Source organism: Linepithema humile, chromosome 3 (genome assembly GCF_040581485.1).
Source record: "Linepithema humile isolate Giens D197 chromosome 3, Lhum_UNIL_v1.0, whole genome shotgun sequence".
Lineage (NCBI taxonomy): Eukaryota > Metazoa > Arthropoda > Insecta > Hymenoptera > Formicidae > Linepithema > Linepithema humile.
This window is the reverse complement of record NC_090130.1, coordinates 585,113-604,735: the sequence shown is the minus strand read 5'-3', so window position 1 is coordinate 604,735 and position 19,623 is coordinate 585,113. Positions and strand designations below refer to the sequence as shown.

Genomic DNA, 19,623 nt, shown 5'->3' with positions numbered 1-19,623 from the left:
CGTAGTCTATTATATTTATTTGTATTGTTCATTTCTATTTTTTTACATGGCTACATTTACATTTTTTGTATTTAAAACGAAATAGATATATGTATAATTAAGTGTTAAAATGAGAGAAAAAGAGAGAAAGAGAGAAGAAAAAAGTTCTTTGTAAAAGATGTAACTGTAAAAAATAGTTCAATTATTTTATTATAGAAATGTTCTCTCATTTGTAATAAGTCGTTCATTTTTACGATCTTTTTTTTTTTTCACTTTTGGATTGTCGATTTAGTCCCAAAACTTGACAATTTTGTGCAATTCATAAAAGTGAACGCTCCAACGCTGCCAAGCGACTATCAATGCCATCTGCTGTTGTTTACCCTTATCACAAAGACGGGAAGCCGCGGACACCAATGCTGGCGCTTGCTTGCCATTTTGATTGACGCCTCGTCCGAAGTTTCGTAAACAGTTTCGGCTTCTGTTTGGCTGCGCGTGAAGTGAAAAGGACACGATGTCGAAACGTAGAATCGAAGTCGTGGACCCTTACGTCAAGCGAAAAGCCACGTGAGTGTACCAGCATGTTTTCCTATTTCAGGCGTCGCAATGACGAGTCGTCGATGGCTCTTCTTGCCATGTGCGATATTGCGGCGTTATCGGGCTGTGTAATATTTACCACATGCGATCGCGCACATAAATTCTTGTAGCACGCGATTCGCGTCTTGGTTTTCATGCGCATAATCTTTAGATATCATCCGTATTCGACAAATGCTGTCGAAATTTTACTCTCTACTTCCGGCGACAAGGAGATTTCGTTATGCTCCATAACGGTTCTCAACTAACTAGTTTCGCACTTAAAATCACAAAAGAGTAAACTTTAAACTAATCACTTTTGTCGGTGTATATATTGAGATGAGAATGCATTTATCAACTAATTTTATTGATTTTGCTCGTCTATCGATATGTCTGCGTTAACAATATCTTTGCTCGAATTTATTTTATTTTATATAGAAACATGTGTTCTCAACTTATATTTGCAGTCAATTTTGTGCATTTGTTAAAAATAAAGAACGTTTTTGTTTATATAGCAGAATGAGAAATGTCTTAATGATTTCTTCTTGCAGGGACAGTTCAACATCCAGCAATGCGACTACCACAGCCGCTACGGCGACAAAGAGCCAAGTGCAGTTTAATCAATATACCATGCTGCCATACACGCCAAAATATTATGAACTTTATAAGAAAAGAATTACTTTGCCTGTATTCGAATATCGTACTGACTTTATGAGATTGTTGTCCACGCATCAATGTATTGTTCTTGTTGGAGAAACAGGTTCTGGCAAAACTACACAGATACCACAATGGTGTGTAGAATATTCAAGGAGTATTGGAAGTAAAGGAGTTGCTTGTACACAACCAAGAAGAGTGGCTGCTATGAGTGTAGCACAGAGAGTTTCAGAGGAAATGGATGTTGCCTTAGGTAATTTTTCATTCTATTACAAAATCAAAAAACAAAATGCATCTGCTATTATGATTAAAAGCTTACATAGCTATTATGGACAATTTTTAATGTTTTATGTTTAAGTTTCTTTAATTTTTAATGAATTATATTATTAGAAATATAATACTGTTGAATATTGTAATAAATTAATAAAATTCCTGTCACTAAGGTCAAGAAGTAGGATATAGCATCCGTTTTGAAGATTGCAGTTCACCAAGAACCGTATTGAAGTATATGACTGATGGTATGTTGCTTCGTGAAGGCATGTCTGATCCAATGCTGGATGCGTATCAAGTGATACTGCTTGACGAAGCTCATGAAAGAACATTAGCCACTGACTTGCTCATGGGTGTTTTGAAGGAAGTGATCAAGCAGAGACCGGACCTAAAACTTGTGATTATGAGTGCTACTTTGGATGCTGGAAAGTTTCAGCAGTACTTTGACAATGCACCACTTATGAATGTACCTGGTAGAACACATCCAGTCGAGATATTTTATACACCAGAACCGGAAAGGGATTATCTAGAAGCAGCTATTAGAACTGTCATTCAAATCCAAATGTGTGAAGAAATTCCCGGCGATCTCTTGTTATTTTTGACTGGTCAAGAAGAAATCGAGGAAGCTTGCAAGAGAATTAAAAGAGAAATGGACAACTTGGGACCCGATGTTGGTGAATTAAAGTGTATACCGCTGTACTCGACGTTACCACCGAATCTTCAACAGAGAATATTCGAGCCTGCTCCACCCACTAAAGCTAATGGTGCTATCGGTCGTAAAGTCGTGGTCTCGACTAATATCGCGGAAACATCATTGACTATCGATGGGGTTGTCTTTGTGATAGATCCTGGTTTTGCCAAGCAAAAAGTAAATATAGTATTTCAATGAAATCCTTATTAAGAATTCTTATTATTATATAAATTTATTGAATATTTTTTGTTGATAGGTATACAACCCTAGAATTCGTGTCGAATCTCTTTTAGTATCCCCTATTAGTAAAGCTTCGGCACAGCAAAGGGCTGGTCGAGCTGGCAGAACTCGACCTGGAAAGTGCTTCAGATTGTATACGGAAAAAGCGTATAAAAATGAGATGCAGGATAATACGTATCCTGAAATTTTGCGTTCCAATCTTGGAAGTGTCGTATTGCAGTTGAAGAAACTTGGAATCGATGATCTGGTGCGTTTACCATTACATTATGAGAATAATGATTGAATTGTGTAATATAAAAGAATTAATTTTACGTACTACAACACAGGTACACTTCGATTTTATGGATCCACCTGCGCCTGAAACTCTCATGAGAGCTTTGGAACTTTTGAATTATTTGGCAGCTCTCGATGATGACGGAAATTTGACGGATCTTGGCGCAGTCATGGCAGAATTTCCATTGGATCCCCAATTGGCGAAAATGCTTATAGCATCTTGCAATCATAATTGTAGCAATGAAATACTCAGCATCACTGCTATGCTTTCAGGTAATGTATTGGGATTTGCTGTACGCGTTGATATCGTGTACATTAACATTTTTTTTATTTATTTTTTTAAGGCGTCGATCTTATAAATGATCAATAATATAATTATAAAAATTTAATTATAATTATAAAATAATGGATAAAAATAATAGAGTTAAAATCGTGGTAAGATAACATGGTAGTAGTATATTGATGATTGACATGGTATTAGTCCCACAGTGTTTTGTGAGACCGAACGAATCAAAAAAGGCCGCGGATGATGCAAAAATGAAATTTGCACATATTGATGGTGATCACTTGACGCTACTTAATGTGTATCATTCCTTTAAACAACGTAAGTATTTACTTGTTTATTTATTTGTTTATCATGAAACGGTTTAATAGTTTTATAGTATGTTGTAACAATTTCTTAATGTTTATAGATATGGATGATGTTCAATGGTGTTACGATAATTATGTAAATTATCGATCATTGAAGAGCGGAGACAATGTAAGACAACAATTGAGCAGGATAATGGATAGATTTGTATTAAAACGCACTTCAACGGACTTCAATTCAAAGGATTATTACATTAACATCAGGAAAGCTCTTGTTAATGGTTTCTTTATGCAGGTAATTTAAAATTGTCTTGCAAAAGACGTTGTAAAAAATTTCTCTTTATTGTTTTTTTTATTTGTACTAATATATTTTATTTTTATCGTCCAAATAGGTAGCGCATTTAGAAAGAACAGGCCATTACCTAACCATTAAGGATAATCAGGTAGTGCAACTTCATCCAAGCAGTTGTTTGGATCACAAACCAGAGTGGGTTATTTATAATGAATTTGTGCTCACTACTAAAAATTATATTAGGACAGTCACTGATATTAAACGTAAGTTTTCTGATTATATTTCTATTAGTATACACTTTTGTTTTTAATTTATTTACTTTTTTGAAATTATTTCCCTATTATAAAGATTTTATCTTTTTACAGCTGATTGGCTACTCATGATAGCACCACAGTATTATGACCTACAAAATTTCCCACAGTGTGAAGCGAAAAGACAATTGGAAATGATTCAGGCGAAACTAGACTCGAAGCAGTATCAGGAAGGCTTCTAACCATTATATACTTTAGATATGTGTTTGAAAATCATGAGAAATTTTCGGGAATGCTCAGTCAATCTGCTTCTATCATGGCAAACTTTGCTATACAAGTTTTTCACGTATCACAGCTACATCACATACAAAACATTGTACAACACATTGTGAGAGAGAATAATCACTTTCTGTCCTTTACTTAAGATACGGAAGAAATATATTAAAACATTTAGGTTTCTGTATAAGTTAAATATTAGCTTGTACGATGTAAAAATTGAATATTTAATATTTTCAATGCTTAAATTTGAAAAGGGGGAAATAAAAATGGACAATTAGTTGGAAACGCAGCAAAAGTATGTAAGTTAATCGATAAAAGGATTATTTATGTACATTTAAGAGAAGATTTAGTCTCTAAGTAATTTTAACAAAAAAAATTCGCTAATCGACGTTTACATTCGGACGCATTCGGAATACTGCTAGATATAATAGATTAATTTTTGTATTAAATGTTGACCGTATATCATGAAGAAGACATGTAAAATGGCCACTATGAATTGTCAAAAATAAGCATCTTGCCTAATACTCTTTGAAACAAAATGTTCTTTTGTTAACTTGCCTTTTATTGTAATAATAACAAAATTGTAATATGTGTCGTATGATTTTATGTTTTCTGTTTTGTATTCTACTTTTTTGAACTTAAAATATGTTGCAATGTCCATGAAGATTTTTTTAATAGAATGCAAGCACATTAGAAAGAAAGAGTGAATACAGTGAGAATGATGTATGCTTATTATAAACTGCTTCACGATATCACTTTGAAATAAATTCGAAGTGATAAAGCAAAAAAAAACTAGAGATAGACAGATATTTCTATGAACATACTCCCTTAGGTTTGAAAAAATCAAATTACTGATAAAAATATTTATAATATATTAGCATAATAAAATCATAAGCAGTGGCCAATTTATGAAAAACAGTGTTTAATAAAGCATCTTTATTAGCGTCTGAAACAAAAAGTGAATTTGGATATGCTACATGTTTATTGTTCATCATTGATGTTCTACACTTATTAACAATGAATATACGAATTTTGCTTTAAAGAAAAGAAATTCAAATAATCTTGTGCGAATGTTCAATCAACTCTGTAATTGGTGTAATTATTACAATTAGCAACTGTTTTATTATATATTGGATATAATAAAATACTTTCAATTTTGTAAATAAACATGCGAGACAATTAAAAGGTTCTTGTGCAAACGCGAAACTAATTGCAAATAATGTTTTATTACGTTATAACATTTTATTCCAATAAATTGGAAATTTATATCTTACAATTAATATTAACTTTTATTATACATCTTTTATGTTTTCTTATTTAATTTAAATTTCATTAAATCAATATCATGATTAACGATTCTCTGTAAGAAAAAATTTGTTGCAACCATTTTAGTATTTTACAATCTAACTTTTTTTGTACTTTTGATATTAATTTTATCACTGATGGACATTTTTGGATTTCCTAAAAGAAAGAGTTTCTGAAGAGAAAAATCTGCTTTATGTATAAACAATATATAACAAATTTTTGTTTATCATTATCAAAAAGTTATAATTATTGCGCTTATAACAGAAACTAGATTTTAAAAATAGATCACAAAATATGAATTTTATTCAATTAATATAATAATAATTATTATTTGATAAAATATTTAACATATATAATTTTTGAATTATTTATTATGTTTTATTTTTCTGGAAAATTGTTATTGCGTTATAGGAATCTAAGAAAGTATACGTTGGTGAAAGACAGTAAATAATATTATGATCTATCCGGAAAGAATAATTTTGTTATATAATATAAAATTATTTTTTAAGTAAAACAAACAACTTTAGACTTCATCAATTCCCTTCATTTTAGAAGGAACAAATCTGTTCTTTATAGCTGAACTGACTACACTAGTTCAGAGTTTATCTTTTTCCCTCCATATTAGAAGGAGAAAGATAAACTATGAACTAGTGCAGCCAGTTCAGCTATAAAGAACAGACCTATTATTCGCAAAATTTTACTATTACAGCTACGTTATAACGATAGTGTTTTTTTTCGATAGTGCAGTGTAAGTTGGTAGAGGTTTCCCGCGCGTGCATAGTGTACACTCTCATATCGTATAGAGAGAAAGTATGCACTGCAGAAAGTGATATCAACAAAAAAAAAAGAAAAAAAACGGATCTGTTGGTTATCGCAGTCCGATAGCACATCAAGAAATTGTCGACAAGAATCATTTTACAAAATTTTATCAGTTTTTGCAAGCGGGCAACATGGCAACATTCAGCTTGAGCGAAATTGGCGAGCAGCTGAAAGATGTCAGCCGAAAGTGGATTGGAGTCTCTTTTGCCGGTCACGGACTCGTATTAGACACTGCAAATGAAGGTAAGACGTCAGAATTTTTAGATGATGTAGTTTTTTATTGTATTCTTCATGTATATAAAGTTGCACAATTACCAATTGTATCAATTGTGCCAATTGTGTAAACAATTGTACGAGCTCATTTTCCTTAGCTTTGTTTGAAGCTAAAGCTATTGTTCAAAGTTTTATTTGTTTGCAAAGTTCTTCATTCTAGTTATATATATATGTGATGCTTGTATAAGTAAATATTTATTATTAAGAATATTTTTATACCATTGGATTTATCATGTTCATTATATAGCTACCCAAGTGATAGAAGCAATAAAATCATGCGCATGTTTGGAGTATTTGGATTTAGAAGGGAATACATTGGGCACCCCAGCTGCAAAGGCTATAGCTGAAGCCTTAAAAGAAAAGGGAACGCCTTTGAAAAAAGCTCTATGGAAAGATATGTTTACTGGTCGTTTAAAAACAGAAATCCCAAAATCTTTGGAATATTTAGGAACAGCATTGTGTACAGCGAACAGTCAGCTTACCGAACTTGACTTAAGCGATAATGCTTTTGGCCCAATTGGAATTCAGGGTTTGGCAAACCTCTTGACATCAAGCCCATGTTATACTCTTCAAGTATTGAGATTGAACAATAATGGTCTTGGTATATCAGGTGGAATAATGTTAGCTAAAGCATTAGAAAAGTGCCATGAGAACAGTTCCAAAGAAGGTGATATATTATAGAAATGTAATAAATATTTCTAACTATAATGTAAATGTTTAATAAAATTTCTATCACAGGTATACCACTTGCATTGAAAGTGTTCATTGTTGGAAGAAATCGATTAGAAAATGAGGGGGCACAAGCATTAGCATCTGTATTTGAAAAGCTGGGAACTTTAGAGGAAGTTGTAATGCAACAGAACGGCATTTACCACGTAGGCATCACTGCAATTGCACAAGGATTATTCTTTAATCCCAATTTACGAGTGTTAAATTTGAACGATAATACAATCGGCTTCAAGGGCGCCAAAGCGCTTGCTAAGGTTTTGCCAACTTTCCGAGGTTTGGAGGAATTGAATCTTGGAGATTGTTTATTGAAGAGTAAAGGAGCTATAGTTCTAGCGGAGGCGCTAGAGACTCATGGCAATCATACATCTCTCAGATGTCTGGATTTAAGTAGCAATGAAATACGCATGGATGGTGGAAATGCCATTGCTAAAGCCACGCATGATAAAACTCTCTTGACGAATCTACAGTTAGATGGCAATTGCTTTGGTACAGAAGGCCGTAAGCAACTTGAACAAATTCTCACAAAGTTGGGAAGGGCTGATGCATTGAGTTCCTTAGATGAGGATTGTACTGAGGATGAAGAGGAGGAGGAAGATGAAGATAATGATGATGATGGAGGAAGAACGAGTGAAGAATGTGAAAGCGATACTGAAGGTGAAGCAAGTGATAAAGACAACAAAACACAAGATAACATTGCACAAAACACAGTGATAACAGCGGCGGAATTTTTGAAATCACCGATAGGTGATAAGCTATTGTTATTGCAAGGTGATAATGTGCAAGCTTTTGTTGACTATGCAATGGTAAGTATTAATGTGTTTTAATATATCCAGTAAATTTTATTTCTTACAAAATTACCACTTCTAGTAAAAATTTACTTATTCCAGAATTCGGCAAATCAAAGCACAGAACAGAAATATATAGAGGAACTTTTGCGGATAATCATGAAAGTATCAGCATTATGTGGCAGTGGTTATATGGATGTGAGAATAAAAGCAGAATCCTTATCAGATGCTTTATATGCAAAGCTGTTCTCTTATGCCACAGAAACCAATAAAATCGCAATCTTGAATAATGCACTACTAGTCAATCTTGGCTTAATAAAAGTAAGATAAATCAGGAATTACTATTGATAAAATGTTGTATGTGAGAGAGAAATATAGAATAAATAACAATTATCCATTTTTTAGGGTGAAGACAAAAAGGGTGGAAAAATTGATTGGAATTTGGAGGGATGTTTCAAAGCTTTAGAAAATATTAGTCAGAAGGACTATTTCTTAGCGCAAACAAGGAATACGTTAAAAATATTTTTAGAAAGACCGGTGAAGATCAGTCGCGTAAACGTCATAGATCCACTTCAAGATTCCAAAGATGCTCTTAAAACTGCGCTGTACAATATTCAAACTACATGAATTTACTTAAAATTATTAGCTATATTAGCATGATATAGAATTATTTATTTTTATACATTGTATGAAAAATAATAGAATGTAAAATTAGAATTAAGGCATGTCACTATATGAATTTTGCAACTTTACATATAAATGTGATCTTTAAAATGAATTTTTACGATTTGAACAATATTTTGTATTTTTAACATTAAACTTTTCAGTACAGATATAATTTTATTTCTTTTGTGTTATTTTATATATCACTATAAAAAATTTTTCTGCTTTGTTTGACATATTTCTCCTTTTATTTAATTAAATTAGATAATTATAATCAAAATAAAAAATACAATATCCACTTCAAAATTCTAACGCAAGTTACTTCTATAAGTTACTTCTATAAATTATAACACTAAACTAATACTATGTGTAACTAATAATGAAAGCTGTTATTTCTAAAATAGTGAAAAAACATTAAGGGTCAATATATTTTTTAATTTTAATATTTATATTTCAATAAAAATAAATTTTATACAAAGCAATACTTGGTAATGTGCAACTCGCATAATCCATTTGAATAAACCACAGTTTAATTAAGACATTAATTATAAATGAAAAATGATATCTAGTACATAACATTTTTCACAAATTTATAAGATTGATTATATCGATTAATGTGGAATAAATAATGCCTGTGTGTGTGTATATGTGTGTGTGTGCTAGTAAAACTTAATATGAAATGTACGGAGTGTTATTACCGTTTTTGGTCATTCATACTGTATCATATGAATAAGAAGTTGAAAAGCTTGATCTGAGTTTTAAGATGCAATATTGCAGAATCTACTTCATAGCGGTTGCGGATGTTGGATCCCAACCAGGATGAAAGAGATCAACAGTTAATGGGATGCAATGCGACGACGATTGATCTTTCATATACATTGTTGCCTAAAAAACGAAATAACAGATTCAAAGAAGGAAATCTATATATTTTTGTATATGTAATACATACAAGGAAGAGAATCAACTGCAATTTTGTCTCAGTACTACAATCTTCCCCCAAAGTAGACGGATAACTTATTATCCCATCATTTTTTTGTATATCAGCCGCTATTAATTCTAAACAATGCTTTTCTCTCACTCTGAATGATTCCAATATCGACGCTGCAATAAATATAAAAATTAATTTGATAACGATATACTTTCATTTAAGATCTTTTTAGGTAGCATTATTATTATTGTTCTATTTACTTCTGTCGGAAGCTTCAACGGATAAAAACCTCGATAGAACTGTTCCAGACTCGGAAGTTTCGGAAAATAAATGCGGATAACGTCTGAGAAGCAATTTTGTCAGCAACATATTGCCGCGATTTCCGGCTAAGCTGTTACTAGGTATACAAACTATCTCGTCATCTGTTCTTCTCACTAACAACACAGTTCCGTTATACCTATAAAATTTAAAAGATTTGATATACACATATGATACTCTGTCAATAATTAGATTGTATTGTGATCCCGTTGTGAGACGTACCTATTCAATTGTTCTGCTATATTTAAATTGAAGTAATCTCTGATTATGTTGCGGACTAAACCTTCCAGGGACGGCGACATTGCTTTAATAGCTAATGGAAGTACATCATCAAACGTTGCATCTAATACCTACGAAAATATTAATTTATTAATTTATGATATTTTTTCGATGTAACAGATTGAATAAAAAACACTACCAAGCTCTGAACAGAAGGATAATTCATAGCAGCCCAGGTAGCGGTGTATCCACCAATGCTCCAGCCGTACAGGATAATTCGCTCCTCGGGAAAATTCAGACGCTCGATCGCAAAGCGCATTATGCAGTCGACGGCGTTTTCTTCCTGGTCTGGATATGGCGCACCCTTTGTGGTCATGACTTACTGTTACTGTTATACGAGATACAAATCAATCCGAAGGAGAAGAGGTTTGCCATTACTCCAACTTTGCATTTACTATCTACATGTGAAGTGACAATAACTGCAACATTGGCAAAATTTCATCGTTGCAATAAAATGTTTCAACATAGAGTAATAGCAATTCTTCTCATCGGTTTGTTACTGTAAAATAATATGACAAACTCAATTCACTACAAGCATGTTACTTACAGTACTGCCACCGAAACCCGGATGATTCCACCCCAACACCGAATAGCCCTTGTTTAAAGGAGTAGCTATAACGCCCGTTTCGTAGAAACCACAATTTCCTTCGCAAGTTACAACCAGTACATCACCGTTAACACTTCTGTAAAAATGGTGCATGTTGGAAAACGGTTTGTAGAATACAAAAACTGTTGATAAAGTTATTATCGTTTACATTACTTGTTGCGCCGATCGACGAACATTGCGTCAATTTGATTTTTATCAGCTGTAATCAATTTGTATCTTTCTCCACCTTGTTTTATCAAATCTATCCTTCCCTTTTCCAATGCAGCACCTTTAAAATTGCGATACATACATTTTAAATAGTATAAAAATGACGAATAAGTACAGTAGTAATAATAATGTTTTTACCGAGCATCCAATTGAGAACAGTTACACTTCCAGGATAAATTAGTTTAATTGCAAAAGTGTGTGCAACCATATAAGAAAGTAATTTACATGGTATAGCAAATAGATATTCTTTGCCACTTTGGCGCCTCAAGCGTCCACTAGCCTTTGCAATTTTTCCTAAGGTCAATTTGTCCGGAGCTTCATCACTGAAAGAAATATATAATTTAAAAAAATATGATATTAATTGATATATAAACTATCTTCAAATTTTCATTTAGAAATTCTAAAATATATTTTTCTAAGTTTCTAAACGTAAAATTTTGATGTGTATTTGAGCTTTATTTTTCCATGTCATTAATTTTTATTCTAATTAAAAACTACTGAATATTGGCTCTCAAACAGTTCCAATTTTAAATTCTTTAAAGAACCTGACATTAAAATTAAGACTGGAGATTTCACAACATCTTGCAAAGTTAATAATAAATGCAATATATGTTCAACCTTTTTAATTGTGACAAATCAAACTCCACAGGCCAGGCCCAGAATTCAAAATCATACTTATGAAGCTCCTGTTTTGTTTTATTGTTATATTGTAAATGCGCTTCATTTAAAGTTTGTACAAATTTTGTATATACTGGATTATTGACTCTGGAGTAACCACGGGCAGCCAATGAAGCGACGAGAAGTGCACCAGCACCGGCTGCCAGCTTACTCAAGCAAGAAACATTGTCTGTCAAGGAATAACTTCGCTGATACATAAATGTAGCAATAAGTGGTACGGCATAAAGACTTATGGACCATATTGCTGCAAACTGTAACATGAAAATCATTTTTATTAATTTATATATTCTTACGTGCAAAAAATGCAATTAAAATGAAAAGAAAAATGTATAAGATTGCGTTCATAGATAATCGAGATTGTACTTGCACAAAGTACAATAGTAAAAAATTGAACTTTTAATAATATAATTCTGAATTATTGTGTAGAACACGTACAGAAATCACAATTTGATCGCCCCATCGTTCCAAGTTTTTCGGCTCGTACGGTTTCTGCAATGTACATAGATATAACCTCAACTTTATGTAAATTCTCACTGGAAATGCTGAATAAGTACTTACGTCAACCAAATGACCGATCCACGTTACCTCGTAAATCTTATAAAGCCGCGGACTGAATGTGCACTTCCATAGCGTTTTGATTGACATCTCGTTTTCACGCAGTATGTACTTCACGATCAAATCGAACGTTGTGTAAGTCTTACTGCGGAATCGCGATGCGGATCAAGTTCTTAAGCCACAAACATGACATGAAGAATCAAGCTAAAACATTTCTGTCCGCCACGTCCGTCGAACAAGCGTGTCAGCTAGATGGACAACAAATAATTCTCACCGAGAGAGAGCTTTCGTCATGCGTTAGCGCAGAATCACGCTGCAATTACATTTCCATTGAATCTATCTTTATCTCTATCAATTTTATAAGTAAGATTCTGTATTATTGCGTAATGTAACTGGAAATTTGAAATGTCAAGTCATGTAGTTTAAATATGTCTGATCGATACTGACAAGGTCGTATATTAGATCACATATCAGTTTTCTCTGTTTTCGAACGAAACATTATATTATCTCTGTCTGTCATAAGAAAGACATGTTGCCGATCTTGTTCATTCACGTACAATAAACGAGTCGAAATTGAATAAGCCAAATGTCACAGTAGTTGGACATGTCCCAATATCCGACCACATGTTGACAAAACAGTTATTATATAATATTAAAAAAAATTTTAAATTATATACAAAAACAATAAAGAATCGTTGCGTTTCATTACATTATTTTGAACATTAATGAATGAACTTGACAATTTACTCGACATGAATACAATATTAAAATCGATTAATCGTCGAAGTTGATTTTGATTAGTTCGGATCACCGGTTCCTACGGTTCTTTTTCACGTAAAAATTATTATTTCTACTTTTTTTGTTAGAATAAAAATACAATATGACGAGTAATTTATACCTTTTCTGCGTGTGTAGAATAAAAAATTGTATTAAATGAAATTTCAACAGTTAGACACTCCGTTCAGACTTTCTATCAAGCAGTCCAAGTTTCGTTCTCCATTACGCCAAATATGAGTTGTGATTTTAAATTTCACGATTGACGCCGTTCGAATATTTTATGGATCGTCTCACTGTAATCGCGTGAAAGGTAACGGTACAAGCAAAAATTTAGCGAAATTTGCACGATTCTCGTTTCCGATGTTCGCGCGATTGCAGCTTCGCGCCGGTCGATCGAGCAGCCGCGCGTCGCATGATTTTCGTAACGTCCGCGAGGAGGAGAACTTACTCTGGAAAGCTACACGCAGCAGAAAACCAAGCAGCTATCGTGGCCGCTGGGAAACGTTGCAACGTTGATAACCGTGACAACCGAACCCAATCGTTACAAATTTTTACGATATGTCAGACTGGGATACCGCGCCTATTACATTGCGAAAACGCGCACCGAAATCGTCCACTCTGAAAACCGAGAAGGTGATCCGTTTCGCGAATACTGTACGCGGTTATCATACTCGTTCGCCGTATCGCAATGTCCGTATATGCGCCGCATGATTGTGTAACTATATCTTTATTTACAGGCGGTGAACGACGCACGGCGACAAGGTTTTACCGTAGAAACACAAGCAAAATGTGAGTACGAGTTGCTCTTTGGATTTTTACATTTTTCCGGCAATTTCAGAATTGTTCCTAAGGATACATGTAAACAAAACAGTACCTCGTTTTCAGTGATGAATTTTGCACATGTTTTTATCGATGAACAGTGCCTTTAAATTATATATATTTTTGTGAAAATCAATGGAATTTTATTTTCAAGGTAATAATTATAGTAATTTTGAAGTAAAGATACTTCAATATTTAAATTTTGTCATATTAGTTGCCATCTAATTAAAACCTGTACGTTATCAAAATCATTGTGTCATCATATTATGTCATAGATAACAATTTCAAGATGATTGAAAAGTACTTTAGCATATTTATATATATAATTAATATATAGAAGCATAGAACTTTTATTCAGAAAATAAGAACTAATGTCCAATTAAAATACCATGTTGATGACAGAAAAAAATGAAAAATTTTACATTTAACAAAATTTTAGATGTTTCCATATTGTATAAGATATGTCTATATTCTGATATTGTAAAATAATATTATGTTATCTTATAATTTCTTTCAAATTTTGTTTAATATAAAATAATTTTGAAACAATTTTATATTAGGGGGCGGTGGTGCGAATAGACAGCATGTAACCACAAAAAATACAGCCAAATTAGATCGTGAAACGGAAGAATTGAAGCATGATCAAATTCCACTGGAACTTGGCAAACTTATCCAACAAGGACGCCAGAGCAAAGGGTTATCTCAAAAAGACTTAGCTACGGTAAAGTATTTTTGTTTCTATAAGTATATGAATTATTTATTATTAATGCATTATGCCAATAGAATGGATAGATTTATCTTTTTGCGCCACATTGCAACAAGTATTTAGTATATACAACAACTTAGCAAACACAACAAACGTTAATAACGCCAGTGTAACTTTAAGTCTTAAACTTTTTGCATTTAGAAAGAACTGTGGTTATTTACAAGTCATTTCATTAGATATAAATAAAACATTTATAAAATATCCTCAAAAGTGATGTAAAGTGTGTGCCGTAACTCAAATAATTGGCAAAATGTTAAAGAAATAAATATATATGAATATTTCTATATTAAACATTTTTGTTAATTTTTATGTACTTTTCGCAGAAAGTAAACGAGAAAGCGCAAGTTATTAATGATTACGAAGCGGGACGTGGAATCCCAAATCAAATGGTCATTGGCAAAATCGAGCGAGTACTTGGAATCAAATTGCGGGGTAAAGATCGTGGCAAACCGTTAGCGACCCCCGGGACGAAGAAGTGAATCTCGGGGGGAAACAATCTCTACTTTCGATCCTTATATACTGTTCCCATGGAAGAACTATGAGAAAGACGGTAGAATGGAATGCAACAAACAAACCCCTACCCTTTTTTCCTTTGGTTATTTTGATATTGTGAACGATAGAAATGGGTTATAAGTAACTTGCCTTTACGTATGGAATAAAAGAAAGATATTTTAGGATATTATGAATACAGAACACACAGAGTAATATACAATACATACGCATGCAGTAACATAGCGTAATTTGAACAAGGCTTATTGAGTTACCTTGGCATAATCATTTGTTATAGATTTTCAAGTGTACATTACTAATGCTAATTATGAAATAAGAGCGAAATATGCTTGAGTGTGACAAAATAAAATTCTTAATTTATGTAAAAAGTACCAGACATTTGTTCATTGAGCACCATAGTACAGAGAAGTTGTAATGCGAGATTTATTAAGAGTTTATAAAATAAAAGAAAAACAGATATGATATTCATATAAAGTAGAAAATATGTATAAATATAAAAAAAAACGCCTATTTAAGTAATATTTGTATCATTATATTTGTATCTTATACTTTCATTTATACATCTCAAATTTTCTTATCCCATTGTGTACTATTCTCTTCAAAAAGTATTTGAGAGAAAAATTTTAATAACGAAATATTCAAGTATTCAAATAACTTTATTTGCGCAAATACCAGAGAGTGTATAAATGCTCTTCCTTATTTCCATATTAATCCTTTCTTAATGCGAAACTGGAGTCTTTTATTCCATCTTTCGTGATAATTTTAATAGTTATTCCATCACCTGTATATATATCTCTCTCAGCTGCAGAAGTAAATACATCTTTCAAGATTGCCACAGCTTTTTCTTGAGTCAAGGGTGTAGGAACAATGCCTTCTTGATTTTTGTATCCAATCTGAAAGATTAAAATATTGCATAATGCAATATTAAGTATGTGATATTTTTCAATCATTTTGTCCAATCGTTACAATATCATGTAAAGATAATTTACACTATTTTGAAATTGGATCGAAACATACCTGATTATCGAGAAGTGGTTGCAAAAGCGCACCTGCTGAACCACCTGCTCTATATGTAGTTTTTTCACAATGTCCAATCGGATCATAACTGTATATACAGCCTTTCCCATTCTCATCTAATCCAGCAAGTATATTGCTGACATAATAAGGAAAGAATCTTTTATGATATAGCATTATTGAAAGCATCTGTGCTGCTGCTGGAGTTGTCATCTCCTTTTGATGTTCATGTTGGTACATCTAAAAACAGGATGACAAATATACACATGTGTCTAATAACTTATAATTAATGTAAGATACTTCTCTATAGTCTTAATTGACTATACCTGCATGCGAGCAGACAAGAGACGAGTTAACGTCAAAGTATCGCACCAGCAGCCAGAGCAGCCTAAAATGGTAGTATTCGACAAAGAAAATAACTTATCCTGTTCTCGAGTGTAAATAGAGAATCCCGTACTGAGACGCGTGTCTGCACCTATAACACAGAAGTCATCTCCTGCGAGAGCCACTACACTCCTAAAAATAAAATAGTATAAGAATCTTTTGCAAATATAATGCTCTTTATGTAAAAAAAAACACAATAATATAATGGTAAAAAATATTAATTAACTACAGAAAAACAATCATTCAATCGATGACATTAACCATTTTTGGAGATATAGGTTATTTTTATTTAACTTACCCTCCATTGTCAGAATATGGACTAAAGCTCACTTTTTTTGCTCCCTGTACCTCGTAATCAGGTAAACATCCTTTTCCGTTATCTGTCAAAAGAGCCATTATCGTATTTTTTAAGTTAAAGTTTAAAAATTCTGCTGCTTGTAACACTGAATGACACTACAATTTCCAACGGAGACGCAGTCTAACCTCAAACAGTCTCGGGTGGCAAAACAGTTGTTGCGAATTTTTACGAATTCATCTCATGCGCATTATCGTCATGTCGAACGAAGCAAATGCCGGGATATACAATTACTAAAAGATTATACAAGCAAAAATATGTCAATTTAAAGAAAAAGAATTATTCAGTAAATATCTTTGTGATCAGATATATTGCAATTGTTAAAATAATTTATTAATAAATATATTTTGTAAAAAGAAATATTGGAATATTTTTATTGTATAATTTGGGATGTACAGATTTATTTTATAATTAGCTGGATTTTATGGAGTTATTTTTAAACATTAATTAAAATTTATTTAGGATTCATTTCATTATTAGAATTTGTTCTTTTCTAACTTTGTTCATAAAAGCCCATTGACATCCTATACTTATCATCAAAAACAAATATATCTAAAATGAACGTTTTATCATATTTAAAATCAAATGGCTATATTAGCGAATACGAATCAAAGGATATTCCAAAGATTGTCTGAGACGCGGTTAAATTTCCCTCCATTTTCGCTTCGATACCGGAGCTTCTCCCGGCTCGTTTGATTAGAGAGACATCATTGTCACATGTTCTGCCGTCTCGCTGTAACGTTGCGTGAACTATATTTTCGGTGGCTAATATTTGATCAATTTTGTACAAGTTCTTAAATACTCATCGAGTTGTGTTCAACTGGAAAAAAGTGGACGGTAATTGAAAAATCCTTTCGCAGGAACTGTGACGCAGCATACTCGGCATATCTGAGTGCGTGACGACAGATCGTTGAACTCAGAATAACTGCATGGTCAAGCAACATTTTAACATTTATAGTTTTGATACTTAGAGATTATAATTTCGAAGGCGTAAATTTTATAATTCGCAAATATAATAAATATGCAATGTAATTATCACGTGAAATATACATACGCTACAAATTAGCGGTTTTCTTTGCAGGATCGTAAAAAGGGGGATCATGGCTGTCTTCCGAAATTCACCGCTAGTACTAGAAAATCTATAGTTTACGTTACGTATATTCAGAGGGGGATTTAGGGTTCCTGCGGCCCTAGGCCAGTCTTGCTTGCGGCCCCCCCCCTTCCTCAAAATTTGGGTAAAGTATACGTTTTTCGTAAAATTACCTAATCTGACTAATAAAACCTTAATTGTACCTTAATTATATTCTAAACTGATTAAAAAGAATTAAAAAGATGAATACATGCGTCAACCAATAACCTTCTGCGGTTCTGCGGTGATACGTGATACCATGGACTTAGTATACATGGACCCCGCAAGCACTATTATTTCCCATGTAAACTAGTAAAGACAACAGAACTGAGAGAGAGAGAGAGAGCGAGAATAGAGGAACTCTTTTGTTTTACTCTTGTCTCCCTCAGTTGTGCGGAACTGAAAGAGAGCGAGAATAAAGGGGCTCTTTTGTTTCACTCTTGTCTCCCTTAGTTGTGCTGCCATCACTCTCAAACTGTTATACGGAGTCCATGTAAACTAAGTCTTTTTGAAAAAAATTCCCGTACGTAACGGGTTAAAAATAAGTTTCACAAAAAATTTTCTTAGTCGTGCGGCCCCCTTGGGGCCTGCGGTCTCTAGGCCATGGCCTATGTTGGCCTATTGGTAAATCCCCCCCTGCGTATATTGTAGATTTTCAGTACGAGCAGTGAATTTCGGAACGCAGCCCATGTAATCCTATGTGATCCAAATAGAGTAATTAAGTTTGTTCTATCTGCACTTTCTTGTACCTAAAATAAAAGAAATATTTATTTTTTGCAGACAGAAAGAGGGAAGTAATAGAAAGTACAATGAAAACAAATAAGCAGAGATATCGAGATATACATAATGATAGTTATAACATTCTTTTGCAGGCAATTTAAAATAATTTAATTGTTTTGTTTTCTTTGATTTGTACAATTATTCATTGATATGCTGATCGATTTTTTTTATTGTAAACAATTTACAGTAAAATGCATTTGTTTTTAGCATCAAAAATTAAATTTATTAAATTTACACGCATTTGAAATTTTTTTCAAAGAAATCTCATTGCACTGCAACGTATACCTACGGCACTGTGCGTCAGTTGCTCATTTGACAAGCGGTGTACTTGACGGCGGAAGTGACGCGCGGCTTCGTTACGTTTACATTCTGTTCTTGTCGCGTTGTGTGGAGCCATTACCCTCGTTCGCGCTGCAGCATCGTGCCATATTCCCACTCGCGCCCTAAAATTAACAACATTCTCGTAGTTTTAAGTGAAATATTATGAGAGTGAAGACCGAAATGGACGACGACGAAAAGGGGTAAGTGTGTTTGATTGTGTTTCGGCCGCGTTCGTGGTATAATCGTCATCGCGGAAAAACCGCCGTGCCGAGCCGTGTGTTCGCGGTGCCATGATTTTTCGTCGGGCGAATACTTGGTTCGCGCATATTATTTCTTCACGAGACGCGCCGATTTTTTTTCTCGACATTTTTTGTCGCTTTGTTTGCCGTTTGATGTTCCCCTGTGACTCACGACAGCATCTTCGTCAACGCTATCGACGAGAATATCTCGCGAGATACGCTGGCGGTCCGTTCATTTTTTTTTTTCTTTTGTGGCGGTAGCGGTGGCGATGATGCGTGACTCCGCTCGAGGCTCG

The 19,623-nt window shown here is 33.3% G+C and overlaps 6 protein-coding genes across 12 annotated transcripts in view; 4 read left to right on the top strand and 2 right to left on the bottom strand.

Moving 5' to 3' along the window:
* The first annotated feature begins 372 nt into the window (after positions 1–372).
* On the top strand, positions 373–5,293 carry Dhx15 (DEAH-box helicase 15). The gene is made up of 9 exons (XM_012373430.2): positions 373–543; positions 1,101–1,456; positions 1,647–2,341; positions 2,421–2,651; positions 2,731–2,950; positions 3,159–3,281; positions 3,370–3,560; positions 3,658–3,820; positions 3,923–5,293. The coding sequence occupies exons 1-9, from the start codon at positions 491–493 to the stop codon at positions 4,048–4,050; spliced, it is 2,160 nt and encodes a 719-aa protein (XP_012228853.1). The 5' UTR covers positions 373–490; the 3' UTR covers positions 4,051–5,293.
* Positions 5,294–5,814: 521 nt separating this feature from the next.
* LOC105675885 (Ran GTPase activating protein) lies at positions 5,815–9,397 on the top strand. The gene is made up of 5 exons (XM_012373364.2): positions 5,815–6,454; positions 6,732–7,151; positions 7,223–8,016; positions 8,101–8,319; positions 8,404–9,397. The coding sequence occupies exons 1-5, from the start codon at positions 6,343–6,345 to the stop codon at positions 8,623–8,625; spliced, it is 1,767 nt and encodes a 588-aa protein (XP_012228787.1). The 5' UTR covers positions 5,815–6,342; the 3' UTR covers positions 8,626–9,397.
* Positions 9,089–12,675, bottom strand: LOC105675924 (phosphatidylserine lipase ABHD16A). 2 transcript variants are annotated; one of them, XM_012373425.2, is made up of 11 exons: positions 12,264–12,675; positions 12,114–12,167; positions 11,619–11,929; positions 11,139–11,323; positions 10,947–11,061; positions 10,734–10,869; positions 10,326–10,490; positions 10,130–10,257; positions 9,850–10,046; positions 9,611–9,762; positions 9,089–9,546 (listed from the first exon to the last, which is right to left on the bottom strand). In XM_012373425.2, the coding sequence occupies exons 1-11, from the start codon at positions 12,321–12,323 to the stop codon at positions 9,442–9,444; spliced, it is 1,608 nt and encodes a 535-aa protein (XP_012228848.1). In that variant the 5' UTR covers positions 12,324–12,675; the 3' UTR covers positions 9,089–9,441. The 2 variants fall into 2 exon arrangements, with proteins under 2 accessions (XP_012228848.1, XP_012228847.1); XM_012373424.2 differs by having other exon boundaries at positions 12,237–12,673.
* A 744-nt stretch (positions 12,676–13,419) lies between these two features.
* Positions 13,420–15,476, top strand: mbf1 (multiprotein bridging factor 1). 2 transcript variants are annotated; one of them, XM_012373428.2, is made up of 4 exons: positions 13,420–13,664; positions 13,748–13,799; positions 14,390–14,550; positions 14,919–15,476. In XM_012373428.2, exons 1-4 carry the CDS (start codon positions 13,569–13,571, stop codon positions 15,072–15,074), a joined length of 465 nt encoding a protein of 154 aa, XP_012228851.1. In that variant the 5' UTR covers positions 13,420–13,568; the 3' UTR covers positions 15,075–15,476. The 2 variants fall into 2 exon arrangements, with proteins under 2 accessions (XP_012228851.1, XP_012228852.1); XM_012373429.2 differs by having other exon boundaries at positions 13,423–13,643.
* Positions 15,477–15,742: 266 nt separating this feature from the next.
* On the bottom strand, positions 15,743–17,012 carry Prosbeta6 (proteasome beta6 subunit). The gene is made up of 4 exons (XM_012373427.2): positions 16,802–17,012; positions 16,446–16,635; positions 16,123–16,359; positions 15,743–15,998 (listed from the first exon to the last, which is right to left on the bottom strand). The coding sequence occupies exons 1-4, from the start codon at positions 16,897–16,899 to the stop codon at positions 15,813–15,815; spliced, it is 711 nt and encodes a 236-aa protein (XP_012228850.1). The 5' UTR covers positions 16,900–17,012; the 3' UTR covers positions 15,743–15,812.
* A 2,096-nt stretch (positions 17,013–19,108) lies between these two features.
* Positions 19,109–19,623, top strand: part of Hrb27C (Heterogeneous nuclear ribonucleoprotein at 27C) — a 35,086-nt gene continuing 34,571 nt past the window's right edge. For 3 of the 5 annotated variants that reach the window (XM_012373393.2, XM_012373390.2, XM_012373391.2), the window contains exon 1: positions 19,109–19,288. In XM_012373393.2, coding sequence (XP_012228816.1) covers positions 19,251–19,288 — 38 coding nt within the window. In that variant the 5' untranslated portion in view covers positions 19,109–19,250. The remainder of the gene's footprint in view (positions 19,289–19,623) is intronic. The other 2 variants (XM_012373389.2, XM_012373396.2) reach the window with 2 other exon arrangements.

Bases quoted from the DNA above. Each gene is read 5' to 3' on its own strand.
- Dhx15 (XM_012373430.2), top strand. From the start codon at position 491: ATGTCGAAACGTAGAATCGAAGTCGTGGACCCTTACGTCAAGCGAAAA. The intron at 2,652-2,730 runs GTGCGTTTACCA...ACTACAACACAG, and splicing joins AACTTGGAATCGATGATCTG to GTACACTTCGATTTTATGGA. The intron at 2,951-3,158 runs GTAATGTATTGG...ACATGGTATTAG, and splicing joins CATCACTGCTATGCTTTCAG to TCCCACAGTGTTTTGTGAGA.
- LOC105675885 (XM_012373364.2), top strand. From the start codon at position 6,343: ATGGCAACATTCAGCTTGAGCGAAATTGGCGAGCAGCTGAAAGATGTC. The intron at 6,455-6,731 runs GTAAGACGTCAG...TTCATTATATAG, and splicing joins ATTAGACACTGCAAATGAAG to CTACCCAAGTGATAGAAGCA. The intron at 8,017-8,100 runs GTAAGTATTAAT...TACTTATTCCAG, and splicing joins CTTTTGTTGACTATGCAATG to AATTCGGCAAATCAAAGCAC.
- LOC105675924 (XM_012373424.2), bottom strand. From the start codon at position 12,323: ATGTCAATCAAAACGCTATGGAAGTGCACATTCAGTCCGCGGCTTTAT. The intron at 11,930-12,113 runs GTACGTGTTCTA...TTCATGTTACAG, and splicing joins GCGATCAAATTGTGATTTCT to TTTGCAGCAATATGGTCCAT. The intron at 9,547-9,610 runs GTATGTATTACA...TTCGTTTTTTAG, and splicing joins TGCAGTTGATTCTCTTCCTT to GCAACAATGTATATGAAAGA.
- mbf1 (XM_012373428.2), top strand. From the start codon at position 13,569: ATGTCAGACTGGGATACCGCGCCTATTACATTGCGAAAACGCGCACCG. The intron at 13,800-14,389 runs GTGAGTACGAGT...ATTTTATATTAG, and splicing joins CGTAGAAACACAAGCAAAAT to GGGGCGGTGGTGCGAATAGA. The intron at 14,551-14,918 runs GTAAAGTATTTT...TACTTTTCGCAG, and splicing joins CTCAAAAAGACTTAGCTACG to AAAGTAAACGAGAAAGCGCA.
- Prosbeta6 (XM_012373427.2), bottom strand. From the start codon at position 16,899: ATGGCTCTTTTGACAGATAACGGAAAAGGATGTTTACCTGATTACGAG. The intron at 16,636-16,801 runs GTAAGTTAAATA...TTTTATTTTTAG, and splicing joins CCATATTCTGACAATGGAGG to GAGTGTAGTGGCTCTCGCAG. The intron at 16,360-16,445 runs GTATAGTCAATT...TCCTGTTTTTAG, and splicing joins TCTTGTCTGCTCGCATGCAG to ATGTACCAACATGAACATCA.